At 30.4% G+C, this 13,000-nt stretch overlaps 1 protein-coding gene across 1 annotated transcript; it reads left to right on the top strand.

The window, feature by feature from the left end:
* Positions 1 to 136: 136 nt before the first annotated feature.
* Positions 137 to 10,212, top strand: LOC149739414 (uncharacterized). Its single transcript, XM_089894168.1, has 16 exons — positions 137 to 284; positions 429 to 535; positions 913 to 973; positions 2,944 to 3,068; positions 3,415 to 3,550; positions 5,668 to 5,762; positions 5,959 to 6,118; positions 6,186 to 6,343; positions 6,436 to 6,494; positions 6,578 to 6,683; positions 6,842 to 7,009; positions 7,087 to 7,217; positions 7,286 to 7,353; positions 9,055 to 9,238; positions 9,436 to 9,527; positions 9,752 to 10,212. The coding sequence occupies exons 1-16, from the start codon at positions 263 to 265 to the stop codon at positions 9,844 to 9,846; spliced, it is 1,767 nt and encodes a 588-aa protein (XP_089750294.1). The 5' UTR covers positions 137 to 262; the 3' UTR covers positions 9,847 to 10,212.
* The last annotated feature ends 2,788 nt before the right edge of the window (positions 10,213 to 13,000 follow it).

Genomic DNA, 13,000 nt, shown 5'->3' with positions numbered 1-13,000 from the left:
TAAGAAACTATTTGTAGCAGTGAAGAAATGACAACCGCATGGAATATTCCCATCCATCAAGCTGTCAGCCACCGGATGCTTGACTTATCAATCAAATAACGACATATAAACCGATACAAATGATACAGTTAGTCACGGTTTTTCGAGTAAACATTAAGCGTTTCTTTTTCGTTCAGTAGTAAATATATACTTGGACAAAGTTTTAATCTGGTGGATTTTCGGAAAAGAGCATTTACAAATTATAGAAAAGAACGAACAAAAAATGGATCTATTTGCAAAAGCAGGTAATTTAAAATAAATATTCTACATGTATTTAATTTTCCATTGAGATAGATGAAAAACAATACCTGCATTTTGTTTTATGAAACAACTTGCATAGGACAGCGTTAATGTTATTTAATGTAACTGTATTTTATTTTGTTTATTAGGAATCAGTAAAGGCAAATTTACTTTGTGGGAATACTTTTTCAAAGGTTTGGTTGTGGTTGGTTTCATATTTGGATTCATTGCCTTGATAGTTGCGGTTGTAGTTCAAGTAAGAACACTAACAATATGGTAATAAAAGGTTGTTAAGTTATCAATTAAATTAAAAGTAAGTTAAACGCGTTAAAATCATTGCGTTTATTTTAAATTTCGTAAGTCATAATATAGTAGGGTGGGGGAAGATGGGACACCTTTAACACATAATATTGAAATATCCTGAACTTGTTTCAAACAATTAATAACGCTCTATAGGAGTCATGAGGGTAAAGTTTTATAATTCATTGAATGTTCTTTGTTTACTACTAAATGACACGACAAACTAGAGGTAAGAGGTGTCCCATCTTTCCCCATCCTACTGTAGGTAAAGACAAAATACGTTAAAGGGCGTAACAGGTCAAAATACTCTTAAATGTTTATTTCCTAATGCAGAATAAGTTGGAAAGCTCTTCGAATAATGTGATATCAATACAGCAAACTTCGACTGTTGAAAGTAAGTATTAAAAAATTGCTAATACTTTATAAAAAGTGGCGCCACTGTTTAATGATTAGTATAATAATTATAAACGATAAAGATAGTTTAAAACTATGGCTTGGTTTTCTATCTACCTCTATGAAGTTACTCTTTCAGAAAGTACGTATTTCGTATTACCATTATTTTGCTACCTGACAGAATAGAGGAAAGACAAATCTTGTTAACGACACCGTCTTACGTTAAAACAATTATAAAAATATAAATATTTTACAAATCACCTAACTCATGCTCAGAACATTTGCAGCACATCAAACAAAGAGAAATTATGGTAGGGTAGAGGAAGACGGGACACCGCGTAGGATGTGCCTTTTTTAATCTTTTTTTAACAGTACCCATTTAATGATAGACAATAAAAATGTTACATTACTATTTGACAGTATTCTCAAGGTCCAGCACAGTTCGCAGCAAAAATGATAACTGTTGTTAAGTGTAAAATTCGGTGATAAATACAACATTTTTCAATGGCAAAAAAACACACGATAGTAAGAGTCCAAGTTGATGAATTCTATTAATATAGTAAGGTGGGGGAAGATAGGACACTTTGTCAGACGAAACTTTCTTTTTTACGTACTCCTATTTAATGATAAACAGAAAAATAATGTTACAAAACTTTTAGACAGTCACAACTATATAAAGCGTGCGTCAAAGTCGACTACTTTTGTAAAATGGTAAAAAATATAGTGGTGTGGGGGAAGATGGGACACCTTTAGCACGTAATATCCAAACATCCTGACCATGTTTTAAATAAATAATAACGGTCTATTAGAGGCGTGGGGATACGGATTTATATTTCTTTGAATGTTGTTTTGTTTACTTTCATGCGGGACAAGAAAATAGTATGAAAAGGTGTCCCATCTTTTTCCATCCTACTATATGTTAAACAGAAACAGTATGTTTTGAACTCGTAAAAATGTGAATTAGTAAGGATCTAATTTTAAAAGCTTGCTAAATTATAGTAAAGCTAATAAAATTGTTTAGTTTGCAAGTGCGAATTTGAATTTGAATATTTTGCACAGTTTTATTTTGTCTCATAAACTAGTTTTAGTTGTGTGTAAAACTGAAGTATAAACATAAGGAAAATAGACAGGGGTGTTATCACTTTAATTTGGGATTTTTATAACAAAAAATCGTTTTTTAAGATATATATTTATATAAAGTTTACATGGCAAAAAAACTAGTTTGTTAGGTTAATTACAAGTTGCAGAATAATGTTAATATAAAAAACATTTTACTTTTATTTGCCATCTTTCCCACATTGTAGTTTTGTAGGTTTTTATTGTCAAACTCTGAAAGGTTTGCTTTTAATTTAATAATTTATACGTCCGGGGTAGTTTAAATAGAATACTGATATAATAACAAGATAATGTAGGAAAAAATATACTACAAATATAGTAGTCATTTTCACTTGGAGATCATCAAAAAGTCCATATATATTTGTAAAATACAATACTTCGCAACCGACTATTTCCCGCCCGGCTAATTCCCCCGGCTATTTACCGCCGACTAATTCCTCCCAATGACTATTTATCCCCGGCTATTCCCCCCACCCGTTACTATTCCTCTTCGGCTATTCCCCCCAAAACTATTTCCCCCGGATGTTTCCCCCCAAGACTATTCCCAACCTGCTATTTCCCCAAATTACATCTGCTGTGCGAATCAATAAAAACTTTCTCGGGTATATTATTATATTTTTATTTTGTTGTCGATTAATAAAATTTTCGTAAGCTGTCACGAGGTGTATGAACATCCCTGTTCGCGAGGATAAAATAAGTTACATTTATTCATTCATACTACCCAAACCCGCCATATTTTTAGATTTTCGAAATATTGGACAATATGTGCTAAAGCGTCCCGTCTTCCCCCACTTTACTATATATTAATAACAAATATGTGTATAATTTATACCATTTAAAAAAAATTGTTTGCAGCTGTTCCCTATTATCGTCCAGACAACAATCAGCGAGTAATCAAAACATGTAGACACTTGAACACTCAAACCTCACCATCAGGCGTATATACGATAAAACCAACTGCAACTTCCGTACCTTTTCCGGTATTTATATTTAAACCTATACTTAATCTATAGCAGTCTATATTCTCGTACTACAAATAGTTTATTGACTTGCAAAGTAATGTATTGCACAATTAGGCGACACACGTTATACTTTATCATTATAATACTGGTCTTTAATAATTTTATCGTAGGATTTATTGGCACTTGCATTCTTTTAAGATAACAAAAAAATATATTATATTTAGTTTTTCTCAAATTTCTACATTAAAACTTTGACGTGCCTCACTTTAAGAACCGACAAGAAGCATTAGCACCCTACTGCGCGTTTAGTAAAATAACCTTGACTGTCTTTGCGATTGATTTTATGCTTGTACTTACATAACAGGCTTACTGTGAAATGATCGATGCGGGGGGTGGTTGGACACTTGTTGCTTCGATTCACGAAAATAATATTTACGGGAAATGTAAGGTTGGTGATAAATGGTCAAGCGAGCAAGGGATTCAAACTTATTATGATCCAAGTTAGTTACGCATTTTTGGTATAGTAGAGTGGGGGAAGATGGGACACTTTGTCAAATAAGATGTTTTTTTAATTTTTCTTTTTACGCCTACGGACTCTCATTTATTAATAAAAAAAATAATGTTACAGAATTATTCAACGGTTTTAGCACGACTTTATAAAACATGAGTCAAAGCTTATTACTTTTTTTAAATATTAAAAAAATGTGCAAAATCAAAACAGTATATTTCGAACAGAAAAAAATAAGTGATATAATTTGGTGCTAATTTTGAATGCTCGCTAAACCATAGTAATGCCGATGAAACTTTGTAGTTAGCGAGTGTGAACGATTAAATTAGTTTCATAGATTTATGAAACAACCTTAAATATTTCGTACAGTTTGATTTTGTCTTGTAAAACTAATTTTAGTTTTGTGAAAAAAACTGAAATATAAACACAAGTAAAATAGACAGGGGTCAATATGATTTTAAATTAAAATAAAAACATCAAAAACATATCGGTTTAAAGTTATATATATTAAGTTTAAATGGCAAAGAAACTAGCACAGCCTGTTAAATTCGGTAGGTTAACTACAAGTTGCAGAATACTGCTAGTGTAAATATATTTCATATTAAAGGCCTATCTTCCCCAACATTGTATTTTTGTATGTATTCATTGCCAAACGTTAAAAAGGTTGCTTTTATTTCAATAATTTATACCTCAGTGGTTATACAACTATGAGATACTGATATAATAAAACATTATATATTGAAAATATATTCGAAATTTAGCCATTTGCACTTAAAGGTAATTTATGGAAAGTGGCTTATGCAAACAACAGCGTAGCAATAACCAATTTGTAGCAAAAATGTAAACTTTATTAATGGTTATTATTAATTTTCTGTAAGTTCATATACATTTTTAGGTTACAATATTTGTTAATTGAACACAACAAGACGCATTGTCGTTCAAACAATACCAATTGTTATTTTGTTTCGTGATATTGAGCACGTTAGTGGTCATACAGATCCTTTTCGTCGAACAGTTGTTCTTGTTGTTGTTGTTGTTTTTTTCGTGACTTTTTCCCGCACTTATCTCAATTAATTCTAGCTTTTTTCTTTATTCTCTTGATTGAAACCAAATCATAATATATATTTATAATTTTTGGACTAAGTTTTCAAATTTAAAACCGCACGATGAGCGTTTAATTAAAAATTATTTTCCTCATGCACTTTACATAGCGGAAACACTGTTTAGGAGTTTGAGAGGGCACGAAGGCACGTGTTGTTGAGATAAGAAATCCACACAACGATTCACGACTGAATCAAACTATTAGCATTTAAGTGGGGACGCATTAAATGCACTACTCTTATACCGTATTATCATTAATCGTAATTGAAACATTATTTTTAATTAAACACCATATGAATAATATTAACTTCTAACATTACCTAATTACTGCGTGATTACGGTTCACCCAAATTCACGAAAATAAGCGATTTTAAGCAACGACAAGGTTAAATAATGTAAGTATACAAGGGTATGGGAGTTGTACAGAAGCGTATTTACACATGTTCTTTACCAATCACTCAATCCTCATACATAATAATAAGTATTTATGAGTTATAATACATGTAAAAAATTCATTCTACCTACTGCTCCACAGTAACCAATGGGCACTGAAAACCGCTTTGTTGGTTACTTCGGGTTTGTTTTTAATCGAGCGTAGTCGATCGTTGTAGTAAAAGGGTTAATTAATACTATGTTAATTAGTTTTAAACGTACTCACACATTAGATCTTTCATCTCTTGTTTACGTGTACTCTAAATACACTTCTTAGTCAAAATTAACAATGAATTTAAACTGTCCAATCTTAACCTGTGTGTTTTCGAATTTGTGAAATTTCACCTGTTGTGCGAATTGCTAAATAACTCCTCGTGTGTTTTATTATATTTTTTCAAATTGATGTTAATTAATAAAAAATGATAGTTTTAATTCGTGGTATTACCACAATACAGCCTTCTATTTTAATTTTAAAAATATTCGGCAATATGTGCTTAAGAGTCCCAGCATCTTCCCTCATTGTACTATATATACCTGACAGTTTAGGTACCTTTTATCAATGCAAAACATTTTTAGACATTCTAGGGAATTGGGAAAACAATAATGTGTTTGGTAGTGTTGGATCTATTACGTCTCAAGATTATAAAAACCCTGCCTATATGGATATGCAAGTAAGTGTACACAGAAACAAGTAATAAACAACTTAACAATTTACATGTATTTGCATCTATAGAGTTTTAACACCGACCGTAAATAAAAAGGAACCACGATTACTCTCCGTTTACGAAAGATAATCTTTTATTAATATCTACCAAATCGTAAGCAAGCATCATACTACGCATATAATAGTCAAATATTTTATATAAGGCCTCTGATGTAATGATCTGGCATGTAGCGAATGAAACACCTCTGCAGAACATCAGTAACAAAGCTCGCTTTAAATATTACACCGATTCTCATTTCTTACGAAGATATGGAAACACATTGAAATCTATGTTCAACAACCGTATTCCTATCAAAAAACCAAGTATATATGTTTTCACAACACCTATATAACATACCCTGAAAACTTATGGTTTTATTAATATTTTTAGTTACCAGTTTAACTCCCTTAATGAAAAGAATAAACGCCACGTCAGTAAATACAACATCTCTTTTGACTGGTTGGTATAATTACACCTACGACAGAAGGGGTCGATTTCACTATCGGATTCAAGATGGCGGTCGGGACATGTACGATTCTGGAAATATGGTTTGTTGCAATATATATTTTGGTTATCAATATATTAAATGGTATATGTATACAAAGTTCCAAGTATCCAGAGTGACTTTAATTATATTTAGGTTTATTATGGGCAAAATGGCGGTTCAATGACAAGAATGACTTACAACAAAGACTATTTGTAAGTTGTGTCACTTTTTTTTAAAGTTAAATTTAAATTCTCACACAAGAATTCGAATCGGGATAACTGAGTTTTTTTATCAGTTCGTTTAGTGATGAAACAGAAATTACAAGTTCTGCTACATACCCGTTTTTAGCACTTGCGTGGATTGGCAATACACGAAGGAACCTTAAAACCTTTGAATTTAAGGTAAAGATGTTTTAACTTTGTTGACTATTTATTTAAACAAACTGACATTCTATTCTGTATGGGCTCAAGCACCAAAGAAGACCTGGGATGTATATAAAGTTGGCCCATATTCCCTTTTATAACCAGTCCGGTTAGTCTTGAAGTTATTTGTATTTCAGGTTATTTCAAATTATGGTGCTGACGGCGGAGGAAATTTTATTACTTACAACACAACAACAGTTAACTCTCCGTCGGGTTATACAGCTAAATACACAGCGTTCCACGTGTATGGAGCCGGGTCAGACCCAAGCATTTGTGAAGTTTATTTCTACATTGGACACAGAGAGGTATGTCGTATTTGAAAACCAGGTGTTATTTTCTTGTTTTTGCATCTTGGTAGTCTTATATACATTTTCTTGCACAGCGCTGGCATTCACGTTTTCCCACTGCTTTGTTGCGACGAACGTGGGGAACTTCAACAAGTTTTGCAACCAATACAGTTAGCGTGATTGGGACTCCAGAGAATATTTTATTTGGATACACTCTACTATCCAAGTGCGGCTAATTAAAAACAAAGGTATTTTGATAGTTAGCATTTTTCATTTCAACTTTGACTTTTGCAGATCTAGAGGTGGTTTTGTAACAGCAGCTGATATTGCGAATGTTCTTATGGAGTATATGAAAAGTACAGGTTAGTTTATTAAATTATAGTACAATGGGGGAAGATAGGACACTTAAGCACACATTGCCAAATATTTCCAAAATCAAAATAGCTGACAGTTTTTGGGTAATACCACGAATTAGTACTATCATTGCTTTATTAATTGACAACAATTTAATAAAATATAATAAATAACACTGGGAGTTATTTAGCGATCCGCACAACAGGTAAAATTTTACAAATTCGAAAACACACAGGTTAAGATTGGACAGTTTAAATTCATTGTTAATTTTGATTCAGAAGTGTATTTATAAATGGGAATATACATAAATGAATGAATGAATGTAACTTACTTTATCCTCGCGTTATCACACGGGCTAAACACCTCGTGCCAGCTTACGAGTTACCATGTATGTTACTTTGTGGGTGATTATTTGGATTTTTTCATTATTTTATGTATGGCTGATAATTTGAATAACCCATTAGTGGCCACTGGGTTGGAGTAATTGTCGTTAAGTATCTTGCCCAAGGACACATACGCCCACAATGGTAGCAGCGATGAGCCTTGAACCCATTACCTAATGCTTACAGGCAGGCGCGCTAACCACTACGCCACGGCGCCGGACTAACGAAAATAATACTGTACGCTTAATTTTCAAATAACACGAAATAATACTGTACGCTTTGAAAATTAAGCCTGAAGATTCTTTTTCTTGCCCTACTGCTATAGTTTCTAAATGTTACCTATACATTATATTATTGCATAACAATTGGTATTGTTTGAACGACAATGGGTAATGTTCGAACATAAATGGATAAATATTGTATCCTACAAATGTATATGAACTTGTAATAACAGAAAATTGATAATAACTATTGATAAAGTTTTTATTTTTGCTACAAATTTGGTATTACTACTCTGTTTTGGGCACAAGCCACTTCTCATAAATTACCACCAAGTGCAAATGACTAAATTTCGAATATATTTTCAAAATATTATATCAGTATCTTATAGTTGAATAACACCTGATGTATAAATACTAAATTGAAAGCAAATTTTTTAAAGTTTGGCAATGAAAACATACAAAACTACAATGTGGGGGAAGATGGGACTCTAATTAACCTACCGAGTTAAACAAGCTGTGTTAGTTTTTTGCCATGTAAACTTCATATATATAACTTTAAATCGACATCGACATTTTTTTGTTGTTTTTAACTCATATTAAAGTCATATTGACCCCTGCCTATTTTCTTCATACTTACATTTCAGTGTTTTTTTTACAAAACTAAAACTACTTTTATGAGACAAAATCAAACTGTACGAAATATTCAAGGTTGTTTTATGAAGCTATGAAACTAGTTTAATGTTCGCACACGCAAACTAAAAAAAATCATCGGCTTTACTATGATTTAGCGAGCATTAAAAAATAGCACCTTACTATTTCGCGTTTATTTTCTTTTTAAAGTATACTGTTTCTATTTTACATATTTTTTTAATATTTAAAAAAGGTAATCAGCTTTGACGGGCGTTTTATAAAGTCGTGATAATACTGACGAATAATTCTGTAACCTTTTCCTGATTATCATTGAATGGGGGTCCGTAAAAAGAAAATTATTAAAGGTCGTGTCTGACAAAGTGTCCCATCTTCCCCCACCCTACTATATATCGTGGATTTTTTGTTGACAAAATGATCAGCGATCTACCAGCGATCTTTTTATTATCTCTTGCAGTATATTTCGAATATCGTAATTCGAACGCGGCAATTACAACGCCTTTCAGCTTTATCAAAGGGAATGCCGCACTTATGAACGATACCATACCTTATTGGGAGCGAGGTAATGTTTATTTTGATGAAATGCAGTTTCGAGCGTACAACAGAAATGGCCTTCCAAGCGTTTTCTGCCCCGGATTTCGGTGAGAATGACTTATACTTAGTTTTGCCGTAAATATTTCATACATTTAAAAAGCATGATATATAAACTTTTAAGCTCCACGACTATTTACCATACAGAATGCCAAAATATTGAATAAAAAAGTTCTGCATAGTAGCTAAGCTTACTCGTGGAACAAATGCGAGAACGCATTAATAAACGTTTTATTATACTCTGCAGAACCAACTCCACCCGCTGTGAACGGATATGCGTAGGTGGAATAAACACCTACATAGAATCTAGATATACATCATATTGCGGAGATTATGGAGGTACAAAACTATGTCTTGAAATTAATAAGCACAATCCTTATAATCGCATGGCGAAGAAACTCAGGGTCACAAAGATAACAATTTTCCCGTCATGTGTAGAGACCTCATGCACATTTTTCCGTTAACGAGTGTGCAACCCCTTATGAGCAAATGTTTTCTTCTATTTCACTGTTGAACATACGCGTTCACGCTTTGAAAATCTAATCAGCGTTTCGGTTTCACAGGCTGGGCATCATTTTCTGTAAACCAAACCAGTCCGACAAACTCAAGCAAGTCAATGCAGGATATCAAGTCAACTATATTAATATTTACAAAGTAGATGCCTCGGTATTTTAAAAAACTTAATAAACAAGATAGTTTTGTAAATCGATTTAAATAAAACAGATTAGCTATCTTAAAGTTAATTCCATTGCAAATGAACTTTCCTATACAGTATAGCGTTCATATTTTTCTCTAACGTTTTATGTAAAGTTGGAGTTAAGTCTTTACCACTTTAGATACTATATTTGTAAATAAATTTAGTAGGTTGTGAACTGTTTCAGTTCAATGCTTTTATCAACGTTATTGGTTATCAATCACTATAGGTATATACGCATTACATTTAAAATCAAAATGTTCTGTGCGGTATTGTTTATTTTGCGTTGCTATTAGTTTTGGGTTGAGTAAATTTAAAAATTTAATGTAATAGCTGGACCAGGGTTTGTTGATAAAAATAATAAATATATAGTAGAGTGGAGGAAGATGGGACACTTAAGCACATATATTGCCAAATATTTACAAAATCAAAATAGAGGGCAGTTTTTTGTTATACCACGAATTAGTACTATCAATTTAAGTAAATACGGAAAAGACGGGAAAAACTGCAAACTAATTTACGGGATTACGGGAACTTACGGGAATATATTTTATGCTTGTTTCAAGCCTACACCAGTTATGGGAAATTACGGGAACGTGTTTATGCCTGTTTTAAGTATTTACCAGTATTTCCGTATTCCCGTAAATTAGTATTACCCGTTTACAACAATTAAAAAAAATATATAATAAACACACGAAAAGTTATTAAGCGATTCGCACAACAGGTAAAATTTTACAAATTCAAAAACACAAAGGGTAAGATATGATAGTTTAAAACTGTTAATTTTGATTAATAAGAGCATTTATTATTCGGAATGCATGTAAATAACATGAAATAATACTATACGTTTTAAAAATCAAATTTAAACATTCTTTACCTTGCTGTTATAGTTTTTAACATGTTACCTGCATTATATTATTGCGACGCAATTGGTATCGGGTGAAGACGAAGAGGTAATGTTTAAACATCAATTGATAACATTTGCATCCTACAAAGGCGTATCAACTTGTAATCACAGAAAATTAATAATAATATTACTGATAAATAATTACTGATAAAGTTTACCTTTTTGCTACAAATTGGGTATTACTACTGTTTTTGGCACAAGCCAATTCTCATAAATTATCTCCAAGTGCAAATAACTGAATTTCGAATATATTTTCCATATACTATAGTACAATGGGGGAAGATAGGACACTTAAGCACATATTGCCAAATATTTCCAAAATCAAAATAGATGACGGTGTTTGGGTAATACCACGAATTAGTACTATCATTCCTTTATTAATTAACACCGATTTAATAAAATATAATAAAACACACGAGGAGTTATTTAACTATCCGCACAACAAGTGAAATTTTATAATTTCGAAAACACACAGGTTAAGATAGGACAGTTTAAATTCATTGTTAATTTTGATTATTAAGTGTATTTATAAATAGGAATATACGTAAATAACACAAAATAATACTGTACGCTTTGAAAATTAAGTCGAAACATTCTTTTTCTTGCCCTAATGTTATAGTTTTTAACATGTTATTACTGCAATTAATTGGTATTGTTTAAACGACATGGGGTAATGTTCGAACTTCAATGGATAAATACTGTATCATATGTTTGTAAATTATATAAAAAAAAAATGATTTTCTCTGTGTTTTTCGCATAAAAAAAGTAAATGCACTGCTTTTTTTGAATTCGGTTAGCAAAAAATTGTTGTGTAAACTAATGTAACAATTTTTTTTTAATAATTTTTTTGGCTTATATTGCTTAAAACAAGTAACAATACAATTTTAAGTAAAACAATTTTTTGAATTCGTTTGGAAAATATGAAAAAAATGATGTTTTTGTTTTGTTTATTTTTGGATAAAAAAAGTATTTGTTCTGTTTTAAAGTTAAAACTTTATTAATTTGGTTTGCAAATTAAAAAAAAACTGTTGTGTAAGCTAATGTAAAAAACTCTTTTTAATAAAACTTTTATTTTACATTGCTTGAAAAAAATAACTGTACGGTTTAATTAAAACGATTTTTTTCGAATTCGTTTGGAAAATAGTTGTTTTTTTTGTTTTTTTTTGTATAAAAAAGTAATTGCAATGTTGAAAAATTATAATTGTGTCGAATTCGATTTGCAAAAAAAGGTTGTGTACACCAATGTAAAAGATTGTTTTAATACACTTTTTATTTTTTAATTTCTTAGAACAAGTAACTGTACAGTTTTAATTAAAACGTTTTTTGAAATTCTTTTAGAAAATATAAAAAAATTGTTCTTTTGTTTCTTTGCATAAAAAAGGAAATTGTACTGTATTGAAGTTGAACTTTTATAAAATTAAATTTGCAAAAAAATGTTGTAAAAACTAATGCAAAAAAAATTCTTTAATAAACTTTATTTTATTGCTTAAAACAAGTAACTGCAGAGTTTTAATAAACAATATTTTTGAAATCTTTTTTAAGGAGTATGAAAAAAAGGATTTTTTGTATTTTTTGCATCAAAAATAAAATTGTATTGTTTTGAAGTTAAAACATTTCAAACTAAATTTGCAAAAAAAATTGATGTAAAAACTAACGTAAAAAAGTTTATTTTTAATAAAACAAGTAACTGTACAGTTTTATTTAAAACATTTTTTTTTCTTCCTTTGGCAAATATGATAAAAATGATTTTTTTGTTTTCATTGTATAATAAAGGTAATTGTACTGTTTTAGAGTAAAACCTATTTCAAATTAGGTTTGCCAAAACAATGTTGTAAAAACTAAAGTAAAAAAATATATTTTTTATTGGTTAAAACAAGTAACTGTACAGTTTTTATTAAAACATTTTTTTTAATTCTTTTAAAAAATATGAAAAAATTGTTTGTGTTTTTTGCATCAAAAAAGTAATTGTACTGTTTTGAAGTTAAAATGTTTTCAAATTAAATTTTTAAGTTAAAATGTTTTCAAATTAAATTTTTAAGTTAAAATTTTTTCAAATTAAGTAAAAACTAAATTTGAAAATTTTTTTAATAAAATTTTAGTTTTTTATTGCTTAAACCAGTAACTATACAGTTTTAATAAAAACGTTTTTTTGAATTCCTTAAGAAAACTTCAAAAAAAATTTGTTTTTTTCTTGCATAAAAAAGTTATTGT

The sequence above is a fragment of the Ciona robusta genome, chromosome 2, assembly GCF_009617815.1.
Source record: "Ciona robusta chromosome 2, ASM961781v2".
NCBI classification, from domain to species: domain Eukaryota; kingdom Metazoa; phylum Chordata; class Ascidiacea; order Phlebobranchia; family Cionidae; genus Ciona; species Ciona robusta.
The sequence above is the reverse complement of the archived record's forward strand: the minus strand, read 5'-3'. Positions and strand labels throughout refer to the sequence as shown.